At 41.7% G+C, this 22021-nt stretch overlaps 1 protein-coding gene across 3 annotated transcripts in view; it reads left to right on the top strand.

Annotated features, from left to right (window-relative positions):
* The window catches only part of VPS53 (VPS53 subunit of GARP complex), a 133256-nt gene that overhangs the window by 59860 nt on the left and 51375 nt on the right, over positions 1–22021 (top strand). For all 3 annotated transcript variants that reach the window (XM_045837337.1, XM_045837338.1, XM_045837339.1), the window contains 2 exons: positions 10262–10363; positions 16836–16930. In XM_045837337.1, the coding sequence (XP_045693293.1) occupies positions 10262–10363; positions 16836–16930 (197 nt within the window). The remainder of the gene's footprint in view (positions 1–10261; positions 10364–16835; positions 16931–22021) is intronic.

Genomic DNA, 22021 nt, shown 5'->3' with positions numbered 1-22021 from the left:
TGGTTCACTGAATTTGGAAGTTTATTTTTAAATAAAATTAAATTTTTTCCCATTTCATGCAGCTGCATTTCTCCTTTTCTTGGCCATTGCATGGGTTGCCTTTGTAAATAGAATCATCCTTTGGCTTATAGGGGTCATTTTAATATAAATTTATACTTGTCCAGTTTTTAAAATTACATTATAAATGTAGAAGCTTTGGTGTGAGTTTTGACCATGCTGTTTGAGCATAAGAATACTTGCAAAAGGTTCATTATACCCTACAGCTCAATCTTCCAACAACTTAATGCCTGCATTAGGGAGAGTATGGGAGAGCAGGAGGGGACAGGGTCTCTGCAGTTCTGCCAAAATACTAGGAAATAGTTTTCCCTTAGCTGGTTAGCCCCCTTTATTGTTTTAAAATATTTTATAAATGCTTTTTTATTGATTGATTTTAGAGAGAGAGCAAGGGAGGGAGAAACTTCACTTTGTTGTTCCACTTATTCATTGGTTGATTCTTTTATGTAACCTGACCAGGGATTGAACCTGCAACCTTGGTGTATTGGTACGGCACTCTGACCAACTGAGCTACCCGGACAGAGTTTATAAATTTTATTTGATGCTAAAGGAATATATTTCTTTGTGTGAATAACATCCTAATTGGAAATTGACTTCTGTTTGTTTCTAAGAAGAAAGTAACACATGGTCAAGATAGAAATTTTGGAAATTATAGGCAAGAATGAAGAGGCAGAAAAAAATGTCATTTGTCTTCCCACTAACCAAATTTGGGTGTATTAGTTCTATACATTTTATACAGTTCAAATTGTATTTTTTTAAATTCATTTTTTCTCTGCTTATTTTACTTTTAAAGTTGAAATAAAATTCATATGGCAAAATTTCACATAAAGCTCATTATTAAAAGTATACAATTCCATTTTTTAAAGCATTTTCACAATTGTGCCACCATTCCAAATATCCAATTCCAGGACATTCTCATTGTCCCCAAAGGAACATACCCAACCCCACACAGTCACTTCCAATTTCCTCTTTCTGCTGGCTCCAGCCAACTACTAACCTACTTTCGATCACCATGGGTTTGACTATTCTAGACATTTCATGTAAGTGGAGTCATAGTTGTGGCCTCTGTGCCTGGCTTCCTTCACTTAATACAGTGCTTTCAAGGTTCATCCATTGTGTCGAATATGTCAGTACTTCAGCCCTTTTTATGGCTGAATAACATTCCGTTATGTGGACATACATTTTGTTTATCCATGTGTCAGTTAACTGACATTTGAGTTGTTTCCACTTGTTGGCTGTTACAGTGCTATGAACATTTGTGATTTGTGTACTAGTTCTTGTGTGAACATATGTTTTCAGTTCTCTTGGAAATATATCTGGGAGTGGAATGACTGGGTTGTATGGTAACTCTATTTTTATCTTTCTTAGGAACTGCCAAATTGTTTTCCACAGCAGCTACACCATTTTACATTCCCACCACCAGTGTAGGAGAGTTTCGATTTTTCTACATCCTCACCAATGTATTTTGGGTTGTTTTTTTTTTTAATTACAGCCATTCTCATGTTGTAAAGTATCTCCTTGTGGTTTTGACTTGCATTTTCTTAATGACTAATAATATTGAACAATTTTTCTTGTGCTTATTGGCCATTTGTATATTTTCTATAGAGATGTCAGTTTAGGTCCTTTGCCCATTTTTACGTTGTCTTCCTATTGAGTTTTAGGAGGTTTTTAAAATATATTCTAAATATATTTTATATAGCCTTTATAAATTTTATCATGTATTCGATATTTGATTTGTAAATGTTTTCTTCCATTCTGTGAGTTGTCTTTTTTTTTACTCTCTTGGTAGTGTCCTTTGATGTGCAAAAGTTTTCAGTTTTGATTTAATACATCCAAATTATTTATTTTTCTCCTTTGTTATTTGAATTTTGGTGTTATATCCAAGATCACAAACATTTTTCTTTCACTTGATCTTTATAATAATTCTTTTTTATTGTTGTTTAAGTACAGTTGTCTCCATTTTCCTGCAACCACTTTCCCCCACCCCACCACCCCCACCTGACACCCTCAATCCTACCCTCCTTTGGCTTTGTCTGTGGGTCCTTTATACATGTTCCTTGACAACCCTCTTCTTTCCCATGTTATGCTCCTCCCCCTCCCCCCCATTGTTCTTTATTTCAATGTCTGTGGTTCTATTTTGCTCGTTTGTTTGTTCTGTTGATTAGATTCCACTTATAGGTGAGATCATGTGGTATTTATCCCTCACCACCTGGCTTACTTCACTTAGCATAATGCCCTCCACTTCCATCCATGCTGTTGCAAAGGGTAGGAGCTCCTTCTTTCTTTCTGATGCGTAGTATTCCATTGTGTAAATGTACCAGTTTTTTGATCCACTTATTTACTGATGGGCACTTAGGTTGCTTCCAGCACTTGGTTATTGTAAATTGTGCTATGACCATTGCAGTGCAAGGTCACAAACATTTTTAAAATTACAATATACAAGTGATCACCCTAAGTGTACTATCCATTTGACACCATACAAGGTTATTACTATATCGTTGACTATATTCCCTATGCTGTACATTACATTCCCATGACTTACAGATTTTATAACTGAAGTTTGTACCTCTTATGCCCAGTCACCTTTTTTGCCTTTCTCCCCACTTCCTTTCCTTTTGACAATCATCAGCTTGTTCTTTTTGTCTATGAGTCTGTTTCTGCTTTGATTTGTTTATTTTGTTTTTTATATTCCACATGTAAGGGAGATCATATGGTATTTGTCCTTCTCTGTCTGACTTATTTCACTTAGCATAATACCCTCTAGGTCTATCCACGTTTCTACAAATGGCAACATTTCATCCTTTTTAATGGCTGGATAATATTTCATTGTATATGTATACTACATTTTCTTTATTCATTCATCTATCAGTGGGTACTTAAGCTGCTCCCATGTCTTGGCTACTGTATATAATGCTGCAGTGAACATAAGGATGCGTATACTTTTCGAATTAGTGTTTATGTTTTGGATAGATACCCATAGGTAGAATTGCTGGGTCATATGGTAGTTCTATTTTTTTTTATGAAGCTCCTTGCTGTTTTCCATAGTGGCTGTACCAACCCTTCCCACTAATGGTACATGAGGGTTCCCTTTTCTCCACATCCTTGCCAACACTTGATATTTGTTGTCTCCTTGATCATAGCCAATCTGACAAGTATGAGGTGATATCACACTGTGGTTTTGATTTGCATTTGCCTGATGATTAGTGACGCTGAAGGTATTTTCATGTGTCTGCTGGCCGGCTGTATGTCTTCTTTGGAAAAATGTCTGTTCAGGTTCTCTGCCCATTTTTTAACCAGATTGTTTGGGGGGTTTTTGATGTTGAGTTACATGAGTTCTTTATATATTTTGGATGAACCCCACATTGGATGTGTCATTTGCAAATATCTTCTCCCATCCAGTGGGTTACCTTTTTGTTTTGTTGATATTTTTCTTCACCCTGCAAAACCTTTTTAGTTTGATGTAACCTCATTGGTTTATTTTTGCTTTTGTTTCCCTTGCCTGGGAAGACATATCAAAAAAATATTGCTACAACTGATGTCAGAGTTTGCTGCCCATGTTTTCTTCTAGGAATCTAAGGTTACAAACATCTACTTAAGTTTTATTCTAAGAGTTTTGTAGTTTAGCTCCTTTCATTTAGATCTTTGATCCATTCTAAGTTAATTTTTATATATCATGTGTAAATATAACTTTATATCCTACTTTCCTTCATGTCATATCTTAAGTGTTTTCTCAATCACTATGTAATATTTCACTGTATAGATGTCCATGATTCCCTACCTATCCCTAATATGCTTTTCACTTTTACAAAATTTTTCACTTGTATAAATAAGACCACAATGGACATTTTTGTGAACAAGTCTGTTCACATTTCAGATTATTCTGTTATGATACAAGTGGAATTATAGGGTCAAAAGTAGAAGCATTTTCAAGTTTAAGATAGCCTGTGTTTCAGACTGCTTCCTGTATTCTCGTCGTCTCTTATGAATGCACCTGCTTGGTCTCTCCCATTGCTGAGCCTTGATGTTATTGAGGTTTATTAAGATTCAAAAGTAGTGGTCACTGTTTTAGTGCATCGTATAGTGCTAATGCACCGATGCCTAATGTAAAGGTCTAACTCTGCCAGAAAAAGAAAAGACAAAGCAATCTGAAAATGACCTTTAGTTAGAGTAGTTCATGTTTCCACCCCTAGGTGTAGACCCAAAAGAATTGAACATTCTCGTATGTCCATACAAACACTTGTACATGAATGTTTATAGTGGCACTATTCACGGTAGCCAAAAGGTAAAAACAACCCAAATGTCTATTAGTAGACAAATGGATAAACAAAAAGTGGTGTGTCCCTACAATGGAATATTATTCAGCCATAAAAAGGACTGACATACTAGACATAGTACAACATGGATGGACCTTGAAAACACTATATTATGTGAAAGAAGCTAGACACAAAAGGCCACACATATTATGTGATTTTGTTTATATGAAATGTCCAGAATAGGCAAATCTGTAAACAAAGATAAATAGTTGCCAAAGACTGGGGGGAGGGGGAAGACTGGAAAGTGACAGCTAATGAATATGGGGGTTCTTCTGGGGTGGAAAATGTTCTGGGATTAGATAGTGGTGATGGTGATGCAACCTTGTGAATATGCTCAAAAGACACTAAATTGTAAATCATCTTAAAATGGTGAATTTAAGTTAATTATATCACAATTTTAAAATACTAAGGGTTTTAGAAAATACTGTCTGGTTTAGTTATAAATCATCTGCACTCTTCACATAAATAATTTTTCTACTAATGAGAGAGAGAGAAATACAGCTGTTTAAGCTCAAATAGAATAAAATATTTTAAAAGAACAGTCTCTTCTCAACTACTGTAATTCCCTCTTGAGGGAGAGACAGCCACTGTTTAAATAGTTTGGGGTATATTTTTGAGACTTCTTTACAAGCATACACACACACAGAGGGGTTTTTTTTTGTTTGTTTACAGAAAATAGAAAATGTTCCCAAGACCCTCTGAAGAGGGTTTTATTAAATGCTTCTCATCGAAGTATTTTTCAAGCTCCCCCTTTGTGCAGGGCCTTGGGAAAAGACGCAAAGTGAATATTACCGATGCTGATGGAGAAAGAAACCTATGCGTAACTGTCACAATGTAAGATATGGACATGGTGGCACCCAGAGAGGGGTCCCAGCAGTGCTGAACCCAGTGTGCTTAGCTCTGTGTTCACATACCCATCGGCTGAAGCCTCCAGGACCATCTTTGTAAGGACAGATTAGGGATTGGGCTGGGGTCAGGTATTTATGAAATAGGAAATGCAGAAGTTGTGGATTGCATTTCTTAACTGAATGCTTTCTCCTCCAGGGAAAGGAAACAGATTAGTGTTAAATTTCGGAGTTCCTTCTTTGATAATTTGAAGTGTCCAGCTAGGGCCTCAGAAAGGAATTGGTGCAGACAGACCCAGATATGTATAACTACTGATTAAAGCCAGGTTCTGTCTTCCTAACAGTAAATTAGACAACTTGACTGGCCTGTGGCCCTCAGGGATTTGGAGGTGTTGGGAATCCCATGTGGTTTAATTAGTAGGAATTAACTTACTGTATGAAGAATTCCTCTTTTCTATGTGGACTTGACATCAACTCTTACAGCAAAAAAAAAAAAAATGAATGAATTCTTTTAAAATTGGAAAGTCATTTATTTCTTGGCAAATTTTAGGTCTCCTTTAGCAGCCCCAGAGCTCATGGAGTATGTCATTTAAGTTATTTAAAATCTAAACCCAAACTTGTAATTCTCTATGGTTTACAGCAGCTGCAAAGTGAGAATGAGAAGTGTGGTCGGTTGCTGTGACAACGGGCCCTGCCAGCCCTCAGCAAAGGCCCTTTCCTTCATCACCGCAGGCTGTCCTGAGCCGGAGTGTTTTGCTCTAAGTAGCCGGAGTCTATGTCTGCCCTCAGGGCTCTGTTGGGTCACATTTACCAGTAGGATAGTGGTCCTTTTGGTACTTTATGGGATTTGCAGCAGTCTAGGGAAGAAGGGAGAAGCTCAGGGATCCTGTGCCTTGTAATTTGATGGGCCCATTGCCTTTATTTCCTGGAGAGATCCCAAAGAGACAAACTAGTAGGGACAGGATCTTACTTGTGAGTAAAGGGAATTAACTTTACAAGACTTCTTGGCCCTGTGCTCTCATTTCTTCCTCTTCTGAGAGTTGCTTCATCCAGAGAGATACAACCACACTTCTCCCATGTTTAGTTGCCTGACCCTATTAAATGCTAACAAGTGCCACCACTAACTGAGCTTTCCCTGTGTGCCAGGCATTGTGTTAAGCTGCTTTATATACATAGCTCATGTTTTTACATGCGTGATCTCACATAATCCTCATGACAGCTCTGTGCATCAGGCATTAATATCCCTTCAAATTTCATCAAATTAGAAGAACCAAGGCTTGGAGACGTTAAGCAACATACCCAAGTACAGCCCGACTCCAACCCAGGGTTTGTTGCTCAGATAATGGTGACACCAGCCTTGCAGTTGCTCAGGCCAAAGACTGAATGATCCTTGATTCCTTTTTTTCCTTCACCCTCACAGCCACTCCCAGCAAGTCCTGTTGACCCGCTCTCCTAAATATGTCCCCAGTCTGCCTACGTTTTCCTGTCTCCACAATGCCAGGTCTGTCTGCTCCCATGTGAGCCCTTGCCTCGGACACTGCAGCTGCCTCTTAAACTGGTCTTGCCTCCATTACTGTCCATGGTAATGGAATGATATTTAAAATCTAGATTAAATCCTACTATTTCCCTGTTTAAAACTCCCACCGACTGCCCAATTGCAATAAGAAAAATGTAACTTTTCCCATGGCCCACGCAAGGCTGTGTGTTTGAACTCCTGCTGCCTCTCTTATCTCTCGTCTTCTTTTCTGTCCCTCACACTCAACAACCTCATCCCAGCCTTTGCACCAGGTCGCCCTGCTGAGAATGCCCCTTCCCAGGTCTTTGCCTGATTGGTTCCCTCTTACTCAGGTCTTTGCTCAACTATCATGTCCTTAAAGAGGCCTTCTCTGATCACCCCAGTTCCTAAGGTTTCTTTTCCTCACAGTGCCTCCCATCCTTATCAGTCTTGTTCAGGGTTGTATTCGTAGTGCCCAGAAGAGTGCCTAGAACAGAGTAGATGCTTAGTCCATGATTGTTGAATGAATGGCAGACAGATGCTATTCTTTGCCTAGAAAGCTCTGGCCTCCCCACCTCACTCCTCCCACCCCCTTCACATACTTAACTCTGGAGTACCCTTCAGTTCTGCTGAAACGTCATTCCCTCGGGGAAGTTTGCGGTGACCCTCTATATTGCATCCTTTCATAACAACCTCTCCTTTCCTCAGTGGCCCTCATCACATGCTTGTGTGATTATTTGGTTAAAGTCCATCTTCCCCACTCGACCATAATCTTCATGAGGGTAGTGGGTGGTCTGTCTTGTTCATTGCTTTAGTTATAGTGCCTGGCACATCCATCTGTGAGTAGATGAACGGAGAGGAATGAATCACTTTTTTTGCATCAGCTTGGTCCATACTTGGAATGTGTGTGCCCTAAATGAATGAGCAAGGAATTCCTTAGTATCCATGACTCCCAGAAATCCCATTGGGATGGTAATAGAGACAGACCATGGGGACAGCAAAGAAACATTGGGACTCTTCTGACCATAACACTGAGCAAGTGGCCCCTGCTGTACCACCCCAGCTGCCTTTCCAACGCTGCCTTTTATGTTTCACTTCCTGCGTCTGTCAGACACGCCCCGAGGGAGAGTGGGGCCCAGGAACACCCTCAGTTCACTTGACCGATGTCTACCTTTTGTCATGATTTCCAGTAATTGTTCTTAAAATGAGACACAGCTGTGTGTAATTGTGAGCTGTTATTGTCAACCCTGGTAAACTTAACAATAGATGAAGAATGCTTAGTTCAAAAATTTCAAAAATTTCATAAATCCTTGTTCTGTCACTGATTTTGAACAAAGCTTTTAATTCCAGTTATTGACTTGCTCTCCACATATCCAAAGCACCAATGACTCAGAACGTAGAGATTCAGCTCAACCATATGATCCCCGAACCCACTGTCGAACCCATGGGATCAGGAAACCAACACTAGTAGCGAATGTGTTATGTTGTTGAAGCTCAGGCTTCGCGGATTCTCTTTCTCACCATTCCTCTTTCCCTAGACTACTAGCAGCCCTTACAGAGACAAATAAAGCTTTGAAATATTGTTTTCAAAGAAACATTTCTTTCTAAAAATAGCCTAATTCTAAAAATAAACCTAAATAACTTTAAGTTTATAGGCATTTTTTTTTCATATCAGGCCAGGAAGCCAGAGATCTGAGTGTATAAATTTGGAATGTTTGCTTGGTTGTCAGACCATATTGTTTCTCAGCAGGATACCACAAAAGTCATTATCCTGCTAATGATTACCTTGAGCTAATACATTAATCACAAGGCTTTCTTTATACACTGAGGCTCCATCTAGCTATGCAAAGGCATCCAAGTGCTTTGGCCCAGAATTCAGTAGTTTATGTGAGCGTAAGCAGAATTGTCTTAAAGCCTAATCCAGACACAGACACAGGTGTGGTTTGTTCTTTTTTTTTTTGTAATATCTTGAGCTGATACCCTGGCACTGGCACTTGACAAAGTCATTCACACTGTAGTCTATCTGCTGTCCCTCTCAGCCTAGGAATTAGTTCAAGTTTCTCCACTGAGATATGCTAAAATGTCACAAGCATATTTAGAAACTCCCTCTGCATCTAGTTTCTTGTCTCCAGAGAGCTGTTCCCTGGCCCATCCCCTCATTCCCAGCACCAGCCAATTCCTTTCATCCTGCTAGTCCGCTTAGTTTCCTTTCTGCTTGAGCTCCCAGCGCCCTGGCATGAACAACATCTCAAGGTCAAATTTGTAAAAAAAAAAATTCCAAAGAGCTGCTTGGATTCTGTTGTTGCCCTGGAATTATTGTCACCAGTGTCCTTTATATGTATCATGTGCTTCTTCTAGGGTTTCACATGCTTTATCACATTTGATTTTTTTAACTAGTCCTATGACTGTAACCTCATGCAGCCAGTGTGCCTGCTGTGGCTCAGAGAAGCTAGATGACTTGGCCAAGGCAGCAGAGTTGGAGCTGAAACCTACTTCTCCCGCCTCCAGCTTTCCCACCAGCCCGTGGTCCCCCTCAATGTTAGATTTTGAAAGTGCTCATATTCAGAAGCTGGGAAGTAATTTTTCTCAAGGAGATTTTGTGGTGGTGGTTGTAGTGGGACTTACTCAGGAAGGAACTTTTATCTGTAATTTAAAGCACATCAGGTTAGGCTTATACCTTGTACTGCTTTATTTTTTAAAGGTTAGGTGATGAAGAGGCAGTTGTATCACACTAGTTTCTATTGTTTCATTGCTGAGGGCGTAAAAGAGACGAAGTCTTGCTAGTTTGCCCAGGCCAGAGTACAGTGGGATTCACAGGTGCAATCCCACTACTGCTCAGGGAGTTGTAACCTGCTGTTTCCAGTCTGGGCCAGTTCACTTCTCCTTGGGCCCGCTCTAGGATGTCACCACATTGATGCTGAACTCAGTACAGGCACCCAGTAGGCATGGCACACTGCATCCCAGAAATCCTGGTCTCACCAATCCTCCTGCCCAGCCTCCTGAGTATCTGAGACTACAGGTGTGTACCACCACACCCAGCTATAGTTTGTTCTTCAAACCCATCTGTCATTTTGATTCATTCATAAGTATGGAGCACCTATTACATGTCAGGCACCAGAGATAGGATGGGGAACAAGATAGACATGATCCCTGCCATCATGGAGTCCAGGGAGAAGACAAATAAATGAGCAACTGTAGTGTTTTAATAAATACCTGGGTAGGGGATATACCCAGTGGGATGATGACAATAACATCCAACCCAAACTTGACATTGGGGAAGGCTTCCCAGTATAAGGGACTTCTAATTTGAAGACTGAAGGATGAGGGAGTAAGAGTTTTAGCCAAATGGGGATTGGGATGAGGGGAGGGGGGCAATAAGGTTTCAAGAAGATGGGAAAGAAATGCGAAGGCCTGGAGGTGAGAATGTGGTCCACAGTGTCTCAGTTCTTGCTAATTAGCTCAGATTTCATGATTTAGCTGTTGAAGAGACTTAGAAAAAGCAGATCAATGGGGAAAGCTCAGAAAATACATCTCTCATTCTCATGTCTTAACAGAAAAAACTTGAGTCTCCACCCCCATCCACCAATCCCTTCCTGGAAGATGAGCCAACGCCAGAGATGGAGGAACTGGCCATGGAGAAAGGAGATTTAGATCAAGTAAGTCTGGTTTGCATTTCCACTTGCAACCTACTCAATGCTTGCTTCTGAAGATGGGTCTGTTCGCTCTAAATGTGACGCTTTGTTTGTTGACCACATTTAGGGAGTACAGCCTTGGTGGTCTTCATAGAAAGCCTTTATCTGAAAGTGTGTTTAGAAAACAGAGTGAAACAGCGGCCCTTTCTGCCCCACTTCTCTGCTTCCGAAGAGCCTCACCACTGCAATGAGCAGCGCGCACAAGCTTCAGTGGCCCATGAGATGGGGCAGCAGAGTTCTGCCCTGCCTTGTTCATCATCTCCTGAACTTGTCAGCTTAGCTTTCAGTTGTCTTCTTAACTGGTCCAGTGATGATGTGAGAGGCTGCACCATCCCCGGTGAAGTTAGCAGACTGTCAGCTAGGAGAGGCCTCCACTCAGTGTAAACCGATCACTGGAGGCCTGGAAGCCACTGGGGAGGCCTGGAAGCATTAGGGTGACCCAATGGCATATTTGGAGAGTTACTTTTCAGAGCACACTAGCACTTTCATTTCCTTTGGATTTTTCTGTCCAACTCTAAATTTCCTCTCCCTTCATCCTACAGAACGGTGTTTTTATTTCACTGCCATTTCATGACAGGAGGGGTTAGAGCAATAAATCAGAACTTTTTCTGTCTGGATTAGTGATCCTTTTAATTTTCTACCCTTGGCTCCTAAAGAATTATTTTATAGTATTGCTTTGCCCCAGACACCATCAAAGGGAGGCTGGCTGGGAAGACTAGCTCTGGGAAGGCCATAGCCACGCTCTCTGCAGCCAACCTCGTGTTCCTGGCACGGAGAGGGTAGGTGTACGATGCTGGCAGGGACCAGGAGAGCAGGATTTCCAGGAGCAGTTCTGAAGTGAGGCAATAAAATGTGTCTGGTCCATTGATTAAATAATTGTAATAACATGGATACCTCACATTTTTATGGTGCTTTCTAGTTTAAAAGCCTTTTACATGCTTCATTTCATTTCATCTTCACAGTGCCTGCCTCTCATTTTATATGATTTTATATGGGCTGCAATGCCTGCAGCTCAGAGAGGTTAAGTGATTTGCCCAGGGTTACAGAGTCTGGAAGCGGAGCAGCTAGGACTGGAAGCCAGGTCTACCAGTCAGAGACTAGAATTCTTTTCTTGGTGCTCTTTTTATTACACTGTGAGGTCTCAATGAAAAGTAGAGGGCATAGAAATGAATCCCATGGATAAAAGTGAATGAATAAAACTGCAGGGATGGCTTAAGGCTGTATCCCAGAGATCTGTGGGATTAAATGTAATTGATTTAATGCCATCCTGTCAGGCAGCATGGGAGAAAACAAGAGATTTCTTCTAACATTTTGGGAGGAAGGGCCGATGGAGAGGAGGAATCTGGATGTAAAACTCATCCTACTGGCATCTGCCCTCCACTCACACAGGCTTGCCTGCCCCTCTTGGGGCTTGTTTTGTGCAGTAATGCAGTGTCTCCCCACTGCTAGTGGCTGCCGTCGCCGTGCCCAGAATTGTGGAGCTGAGCACTCAGATGCTGCTGCTCTGCCGTGAAAAGTTACCCTTTCAGCTAGTCATCTCTGCATGTTATTAAACCGGGTTAGGGCAGAGTCCCCATTACCTACAAAATCAGTTTTGCCAGGTAAAATATGACTTTTATTTCACATGAAACTTTTGCTCATTCTGGAAGCCCAAGGTTATTGTTGTGATGACCTAAACCTGCTCATTCCAAGGACACAGAACACAGGTATATGCGGTAAAGCAGAGTCATGTGCTAGGGAAAATGCTCGACTCTGGTCTGTCCTTAACTGACCCATGTGACCTTCAGTAGATTTTTACTCTCTGCAGACTTCCCTAGTTTCTTCATCTTTAGAGAGGACTAATGGCCCTAACCGCTGTGGCTCAGTTCGTTGAAATATCGTCATGTAGCCGAAGGGTTGTGGGTTTGATTCCCAGTCCGGGCTCCGTTCCCCAGTCCAGGTGTATATGGGAGACAGCCAATCCATGCTTCTCTCATGCATCGATGTTTCTCTCTCTCCCTTCTCTCTCTAAAAGCAATTTAAAAAATGTCCTCAGGTGAGGGAGGATATAGAATAAAAGAGAGAACTGATGACTTTCAAACTGATTCCCTGGTGCCGCCATCAGATGTCTCTGTGGGGAGCTGGGAGGAGACCAGATCCCTCCGAGCAGAGCAGTTTTATTATGAGCCACTTTTATCGTGGACATCGAGGTAACATTTCTTTTGAACCAGGGGTTTTATGTGCGTTTAAAAATGAAGTACTAAAAATCCCTGGACTAGATTATCCACTTGCAATTTCACAGGCTGTTGCTTGTTAGTAATAAAACTTATATACACCAGTGACTAATGCCTCCTCACATACCTTCCCGACCTTGCACTGCCTCACCAGCACTTGTCCTGCTTGTGATTAATTGGGTGGGAGCTCCAGAATCTTCCTCTTCCCAGCCACTTACTGGCTCCCGGAGTTGGGTGCACGGGAGCCCGGTGGGGCACTGGGGAGGCAGTCCACAGGATGCTGCCGTGAGCTCAGCCAGAGGTGATGGGGGAGGCCCCCAGTGGTCATCCTGGGTTACCCAACCCATTGCAGCACGGCAGTCCGTTTGTCCTCAAGGTCAGACTCGTGCCCTACTCTCTGCTACAGTTTAGGTTATGGGGAAGGGACAGGGAACTTGAAAAGACGCATTCAGTTTGAACAGTCAGTTGCCAACCTATTCCCAATGATAAAAAGAGGCATATGAAAAGAGACTGAGTATAAAAGAAAGAGGGAAAAGAAGAAAGGAATTTCTAGTTAAAAATGTCCCCTTCTGGTGATGCGAGTAGTTAGATTTAATCTGTTGACGTTGGATAGTAATAAAAGGAAATGGGGCCAGCTGCAGACCTCCTTACTGTGACAACAGTAACCCTGTATTATTCCATCAAACTCCAGGAGGAAATAGCTTAAACATCTGCAGCTTTTGGACAGAATTCACACACTCAGAAATCCAGCCTGAGTGCTACTGCTAAATGACTTAGGATACGCTTGAAGCTGAGAATCAAGCCTTTGGGGAGCTGGACAGTACAAAGGGAGACACCAGCCTGAGCTGAAATTCCAGCACCTATTATTTAAACATGAGCACATTTGTAAAGCAGCTATAGGTGGTAGGCAGCCCTATGGAAAAAAAGGGTACTTCAGGCAATCTCTCCTATTGTTCTCCTCTTCCTTCCCCCTCTAACTAAAAAGCCTGCGAGAGAACCAAGAGCTATGGTGACAGGTTTCTGTTGTCACTGCTGGGCTGGCATTAGTGGGCAGAGGCGGGCAGAGCAGTCACCTGCAGGTGGGGTTGGGACATCTGCTCTGTCTGGTTATGTCGCTCTAAGGGCCAGATTCAGTGTCCTGTGGGGCCTCACAAAGCACAGGGCCTGGTGGAGACGGACCAGGACGAGTTTGCTGCAGTGTCACATAGGCCTTTTCTTTTGTCACTTAGAACCTGTATTTTATACTTTCCTGGATGAGCTCTTCAGGCTTGGAGGTTTTTATCATATATCACTTTTGTGCATACATGAAAAGAAGAACATAAACAAAATAAAATAGGTTAAGACATTCCTAAAACTTTTTCACATTCAGAGTCCATCTCTCCTGAACCACTTTTTTAAAAACTTTTTACTTTGGAATAATTACGCATCAACTCATAGAGCGCTGACAGCTAACATGGTACCTCATCAAAACCAGGGAATTTATTGTAACCCCTTTCATGCTCAGGCCCAGATGTGTTCTCCCATATGTCACTGCCCTCCGGGCCACCCAGGGTGCTGTCCACGTGCCTTTCTCAGGAGTGCTCCGCTGTCGTCACTGGGAGTTTCCACCAGGCCGTTGGCACCTGTCTCCCATGTTTTCTATTTGATTTTACTTTTTTAAAAAATGTCAAACTTTGCCCTGGCTCGTGTGGCTCAGTAGAGTAAAAAAAATGTCACACTTAGAGAAGTTTTAAGAATATTACAAGGACTCTTTAAAGTCTTTCCCCTGGGTTCACCAGTTGTTAATATTTTGGTACATTTACTTTTTTTCTGTCCTTTTTTTTTTCCTGGTACATTTACTTTTATCATGTCCTCCCAACTCCTCTCTCTCTCTCCCTCCCTCCCTCCTCTTCCCTCCCTTCGCTCCCTTCCAGAACAATTTGTAAGTTTGCAGATATTATGTCCTTGACCTCTAAATATTCCAGTGTGTATTTCGTAGGAAGGACATTCACTTAAATTACCACAGATCAAAATTAGAAAACTTAACATCATTTCAATACTGTTATCTATAGGCTTCATTTAAATTTCATAATATAGTCATCCTAAAGTGATAAATTAAAACATTGTCAATAATTGGGAAAGTACCCATGAATTAGTAAGTAAATGAAGCCAAAAAGAAAATGTACGTGTTGATTTAAAACACAACAACATTCTGCATTACACAAACTCCCTCTTATAATTACCAGAAGCTATTCTACAAATGTGTGAATATTTTTATCAAGGGAAAAATGTGAATAAAAGGAATAACTATAATACTTATAACAATAATTATATTTTAATTAATAAAATGATATCTAGGTATTGTCATATTTTCCCATTCTAAATTGAGGATATCTAGTCTTACAAAGTTAGACAAATTAAATCACATTGTCAACTCATTTAACAAAGCACCTGTTGAAAACTAATGAAAAATGGATAGCCGACTTGGGAAATACAGAGCAAATAGGCAAGGACCCACCCCCACGTAGCCATCACACCGTGCACCGTGGAGCTTCCACTTTAAACTAAGGGAATGTGAGAAAACGCCCGGCATCTAGGGAGTGAAGTGGAACTCTGGGTCCCACCGGTGCAAACTCCGTGAACACGGATGGTGTTGGGGTCTCCTGTAGCCTCAGCCTAAGGCCTGAGTTTGGCAGTGGCTTCTGGGTGATAAGAAAAAACAGCCCAGACCGTAGTTATGCTTAGGGAAGCCCAGAGTTTCTAGGAATCTTACAAAACAGAGACAAGGAACTCTTAGAAGGTGAGAGTGGAATAGAGCTAACTACGACAGTAACGGTCTGAGGCTGACATCTAATTTTTGGTGATCATTACCAGTTTTTACAGATGCTTTTAACCATTCCAATATTTTATTTTATTTTATTGTTTAGTTACCAGAGGAAGGTAATCATTATTTCTGTTAGGAGGGGCTTACCTTTTCCTGTATTTATTCAAAGACATGAGCAGTTCAATTCAACAAAAGTATCCTGTGGGTACCAACTTACACAAAAATTACACTCTAGTATCAACCCTAGCAAAAGTTTGGGGTCCCTTCTTTGGCATGTAACAACAGATGGAATTGACCTTTGTTAGAAAGAAATACGTAGGAAAATCTTGTTTATTTTTAGATGTTTTTAAAAGGAATTAAGTAGAAAATACAGCTTTTAAATGTTTGCCTGCCTAAATGACCTGTATATCAGTGGTTCCCAGTTGTCAGTGGGGACCAGTGCCGGTCCAGTGTTTCACTGGTCCAAGGCAAAAAAAAGAAGACAAAACAGCCAGCCAGTCTCTGGCCTTTTTCCTTTCCTGTCCTTCCCTTCTCTTTCCTCTCCTTTCCTGTCCTTTCCTTTCTTTTCTGTTCCTTTCTTTCCTTTTCTTTCTTCCTTTCTTTCATCTATCTATTATAAGGCCACCAAGTATCTTTTCTTAGGACTGCCTTTATTCTGCTATTTTTTCTATATAAAAATGTAAAGAGTATGCAGCATTTTTTTAGGAACTAGTGGTGAGGTTAGAAATTTGCCAGATAAAAAGTTAACAATCCTATGTTGTCCCCATCCTTTTTCTTACATGTACTTTTTGATGAAATTCAACAGTCTAGGAACCATTGCAGGAAAGCAAGGATATAACAGAAGGAGTTCTAGTTTAGAGCTAGGACTTCCCATACGCCTTTGGGCAGGCTGCTAGGACCCTCTGGACTTCTTTCCTTAGGTGTCAAGAGTAGCTATAGCTCCTACATTGAGGGTTGTTGTGAGGACTAGATGAGATGTTATTTTGTATCAAAGTCCCTGGCCTATAATAACAATCAGTAAAAGGAAGCTATCAAAATTAGATCATGTGAACACACTTTATAAATTTTAAAGCACTATACAAATATAAGGTGCTGTTATTTGCTAGGATTTAAAATTTTAAAACATCAGTCAGATGATGAATATCTTCCAAATTGAAAACGTATGTGTTATCAAAGTAGCAGTAAATCTTCCACCATACAAGGCAAGTAAATGCTGCAAACAAAGCTGGCTTATTGTTCACAAGTTGGCATAAATTATAGTGCAGGATATAGTCCCAGTTTAGTTACATTGAGTGCTTCTTATCTATAAGGAGTGAACTTGGAAGGGATGTTTACTTTGAAACTGCTTGAAAATTTGCAAAGATGGCTCAAGTATAGAATTTCTTTTTTCTTTCCTTTTTTTATTTTTTTTCTTTTACAGCCAAAGAAGCCTAAAGCCCCAGACAATCCATTTCACGGCATTGTTTCCAAGTGTTTCGAGCCTCATCTCTATGTGTATATTGAGTCCCAGGACAAGTGAGTGATGAACATTTTGTTCTTTTCTATTGCATTTCTCCCTCCTGTGGTCATGGATGGGCTTCCCAAGGGCGCACCCGCAGCTCTTTCCAGAGGCTGAAGGAAGGCCTTGGCATGCCTGTGACCCTCCCAGGAAAACTGTTATGGATATTTTAATGTCTCTTAAATGTGATTTATTGTGCCTATAAATCTAAAAAAGCCTGATTTTTTACTCTAATAAGGTCCCAAATGGATCCCAACACCCGCTTCCCACATGGGCACTGAGCCCTTGCAGAGCTGTGTATGTTAGCACACAAGGCTCTTCAGCGGCAGGCACTGGAAAACGGAGAGAGCAAGCCTAATCTCTGATGTATATGTCTTCAAGTGTAATTTGTTTAACTTTTCATTTCGAAATAATTTAGATTTACAAAAGAGTTGTAAAGCATTCTCATAGACCATTCCCCCAGAGAATGTTAGCATTTTCCACAACTCTATCGTCAATGTCAGGAAAGTAACTTTGTCCTGTCAATGTCCATTTTCTGGTCCAAGATCCCGTTGTGCATTTGGTTGTAGGGTCTCTTTAGCCTCCTTTAATCTTAAGTGGTTCCTCAGTCTCCATTGTCTTTCACGACCTTGATGCTTCTAAAGAGTATTGATCAGTTGTTTTGTACAATGCCCTTAATTTCAGTTTGTTTGACGTTGCCTCTTGATTAAATCTAAGTTATGCAAAAACACCAAAGAGGTCATGCTGCGTCCTCAGCACATGGTATCAGGAGGCACATCGCGTGGATCTGTCCGTTACTCATGATGCTAACTTTGATCACTCGCTCTAAGTGGTGTCGCCAGTGAGTGCTCTGTGCTGTGAAGCTACTGTTTGTATAGCTAGTAAGTCTCTTTTGGGGGGCATACCCAAGATATGCCCCCAGTGTCCTCTTTCTCATCACACTTTGGCCACTCATTTTGACATCCCTTGGTGCTTCCTGCCTGCAGTAATTACTTCTGTAGTGTTCGCTAACTGTTGATTGTCTGCGTCCATCATTTCTTCTACATTTACTAATCGGGGTTCTATAAGGAGGAGCTTCCCCTTCTCCCCCATTTGTTTGTTTATTTATGTCAGTATGGACTGATGGGTTCTTACCTTCTTTTATGGATTATCATCCACTTAATTTATGTTCCTCTTACAAACTTAATGGCTCCAGAAAATGTGTAGAGCTGCCGCCGTAGGCAAGTTTCCTTACAGCCAGAAGAATATGTTCGTGTTCCAGTGGCCACTGTTCAAGGGAAGGTGAAAGGCCCCCTTTCATCTCTGAATCTCTGCCCGCAGCCACAATATCCAGACCCTTCCACACTGGAAGGCAGATCTCGGAAAGGTCAGGCTTCTGAAACAGCCGAGCTGACCGGAGACAGGCTGGCCCAGGCTCCGAGGGGAGGCCTGCAGCCTACGGAACTCACGTCGCAGGACCAGACAGCGGCTCGCACGGAGGGGACGGCAGCGGCTGTGAAAGAGTTCTCGAGGGGAGTTCTCTGGGAAAGCATTTAGGCGCTGAAATCCAGTCTTTTTCCCTCCACCTTTTTTAATGGTTCTGTCATGGGTTAGCAAATTCTTGTTTCCAAGTATGTTGCAGAGGTAAACCATAAGATTAAGAGAATATTTCAAGTGGAATCACCACATGGAACATTATTATTATTCACCTACTTGATTTTATAGTTTCTACTTTTTTCCTCCCCGGTGACAAGATGCTTCATATTAAAATCCCAGAAAATGAACTTTGTAAAAGACTTTCTACGTTAACAAAAACCTCCTTGCTGATGCCCCCACCCACCGCACCCAGAGAAGTTCCCTTGACATTTTTTTGCCTTGTAACGCCACAGTTTTCTTCCCGTTCTTTCTTTGTTGGGTTTATGTCTGCAGGCACACATGACTGTTGTGTCTTAGTCCTTTGAAAGCACCCCATCTTCTGCATTCAGAAAGTTATATTACTGAGACACTCCAGAAAGGGTGAGAAAACAGATCAGTTATTTGCCTACTAGATTAACAGGTCTTAAAGCAACCCACCTGGATGACTACTTTTGGACAAAGCCCCTTCTCTTATCAACCCAAATTCTCATTTTTTAAAAGGCTGAAAAGCGGCTGGGTTCAGGGTTTAAAGTGCCAGTGAGACAACCACATACCTTCCCCAAACCTGCCTGGTCTAAACAGTCATTTCTCTGAACTATTATAATTCTGCTATCTACTCTCTTCACGTGGCCTTGGTTCATATAGAGTGTACTCATTGTTCATGGTGCTTTGGGCCAAGAGCCAGACCTCCCTTCCTTCGGGACTCTCCATTTCGCTATGAAAAATGAAGTGCTGGCCACTCATCCTGCCGTTTGGCCTCCCTGGGATGTTTCCACAGCACGAGGGAAGTAGCGGAAGCTACTCGTAGGAGAGCTGCGTAGGTCGTGCTGTTGTCGCTCCAGAAAAAGCAGCGCAAGCTTGAAGCAGAAAATAGAATTCACAAAATCCATTTCCTCATCTGTTAAAGGAGAGAATCAGACAAAATAATGTTTAAAGCAGTGGTTATTGACCTTTTCTGAGGCAGATCCCTTTGAGGGCCTGATGAAAGCCAGAGACCTTCTTGCCAAAATAAATCTTTATAAACCCACACACTATTTTTTTTTAGTGTAATTTCAAGGGGTTCTCTAAAGCTCTGCCTCTCTTAAGTCAAAGAATCCTAAGGCTGGGGAGAGACTCGGTTGGGGACTGGTTTTATACAAGTTACTACTCTTGTAGTTCTGACTCAAAAATCTTCAAAGGAGGAGAATCTCAGACCATTCACAAGCTCCCAGATGACAGAGACCCAGCCCAGTGTAGTGGAAAGAACGCCGGCCTGGCTGCCACACAGACCTGGACCCGAGTCAGAACTCTGCAGTCACTGGCCTGGGACCCCGAGCGTGGTACTTAACCTCCCCGAGTGTGTTTTGTTCTCTTTGCGGTAAAGTTAATAGTCCTGACCCCAGCCCCTTCACAGGATTAGTGGTGAGATGAAATGCAGTGACACATGGGTACTTGGCACAAGTGAGTGGTGCTCAGGAACTGTGCCTGCCCTGCCCTCCCTCCCTCCCCACCCATGATCCTGTTCTGGGCTCCAAGGCGGCTAGGCAGTGGGCGGCCTGCTCAGTGTTGCCAGCTTTCTGTTGGGCCTGGCCTGGGGTCTGTCCCCTCACCTCCCCAGCCTCCACCTGCCCAGGGAAAATTCTGGTAGCATCTGCCCCAGCCAAAAGCCAAGCAGCTTCAGGAGAACTGCAGAACCAGTACCCAGGCAGGAGGCAGAAGCAGGGATGTCCCCGAAGCCGCCTCTTTAACAGGTTGGGCTAAGCTGGCGTTCTCTGCTTTAAGGAACTTTCTCAACTTTTTGTTCATGTTCAAAGAGCAAGTTAATACATCTTCTGCTCTTGGGAATATAGTGATTGTCTTCTGCTGACTCTTGCAGAAGAGATTTCTCTACATAGGCACTTTGTTCACTTCATTTGGGTACATTCTCAGTCAAAGAAATTATTAGTGACTCCATTTCTGCCCGTTCTCCTGAGTTCCCTCTAATGACTTGTTGAAATAGAGCTCCTCCTTCCTCTGGCTGCATCAAGCTTAGGGTTTCCCTGTACTTAGGGTTGTTACAAGAATTGTACATAGAGCTCCTGTATATCCTTCACCTGGATTCCTCAGTTAACAGTTCTCTCTTCCCCTCTCTCATACACATTCACATAGGGGCACATACTCACATACACTTGCACATACATACTTTTTCTGAGTGATACGAATTTTCAAATTGCAGACAAGATGCCCTGTTACACCTTAGTACTTCACTGTGTGTTTCCTCTAAGTAAGGACACAGTCTGGGTAGCCACACCACAACCAGCAAAACCAGGAAATTAGTGTTGATACAGTATTACCATTTAATCAATGGGCTCCACTGCATTGCACCAGTTGTCCCAGTCATGTTTTTGTTTTTGTTTTTATTTTTATATTTTATTTATTTATTTTTAGACAGAGGGGAAGGAAAGGGGAAAGAGAGGGAGAAAAACATCAATGTGCGGTTGCCTCTTACACGTCTCCTACTGGGGACCTGGCCTGCAACCCAGGAATGTGCCCTGACTGGGAATTGAACCAGCGGCCCTTTGGTTCACAGGCCTGTGTTCAGTCCACTGAGCCACACCAGCCAGGGCTGTTTTCTATAATCCAGAATTTATTGCAGGATTATGGGTCACATGTACTTGTTTCTTTCTTCTCCTTTAGTTCAGAAGAATAAGTCATCCTTTCTTTATCTGTCATGACCTGGAAATTTGAAGAGTACAGGCCAGTTACTTTGTGGAATTCATGCAGAGGTGGTGCTGCATTCTCAGTAACTCACGCCAGGAGGCACCCAGTGTCAGTTTGTCCTGCAGCTTGTGGTGGTCATTTTTATCACTTGTTTTACATGGTGTCTGCCAGTTTTTTGTATTTATTGATAAGCAGTTAATTTAATTAGTGCCAGGAGAAATTTTGAAACCATATAAGTAGCCTTTTCTCATATTTCACTGACTTATTTTACCACCTGAATTATTTATTACTAACATAGTTGTCAAGAGATGATTTTTCTCATTCTGTCATTTCTGCTGTATTTACTAGTTGGCATTATGTTTTAAGCAAAAGCTTTCTCTTCTCCCCATTTATTTATGATAGGGACTCACAGATTTCTATTTCATTCAATGGGTTATAGCCATAACTACTTCTTTTTAACTTTATGTTGGAATAAATTTAGACTGATAGAAAAATTTCACCCTAGCTGTTGTGGCTCAGTGGATTGAGTGCCAGCCTGCAAATCAAAGGGTCACTGGTTCAATCCTGTCAGGGCACATGCCTGGGTTGCAGGCCAGGTCCCCAGTAGGGGGCCTGAAAGAGGCAACCACACACTGATGTTTCTCTCCCTCTTTTTCCCCTTCTTCCCTTCTCTCTAAAAGTAAATAAAAATAATAAATAAAAATTTTCTACATCTTTAAAAATGTAGAAAAAAAATTTTCAAAAATAGTACAGATTTCCCGTATTCCCTTCTCCCAAGTTCCCCTAATATAACCATAGTACAGTTATTAAAGCCA

Source organism: Phyllostomus hastatus, unplaced genomic scaffold (assembly GCF_019186645.2).
Source record: "Phyllostomus hastatus isolate PE091 unplaced genomic scaffold, TTU_PhHast_1.1 phas_contig_210, whole genome shotgun sequence".
Classification (NCBI taxonomy): domain Eukaryota; kingdom Metazoa; phylum Chordata; class Mammalia; order Chiroptera; family Phyllostomidae; genus Phyllostomus; species Phyllostomus hastatus.
This window is presented reverse-complemented; position numbering and strand designations above follow the sequence as displayed.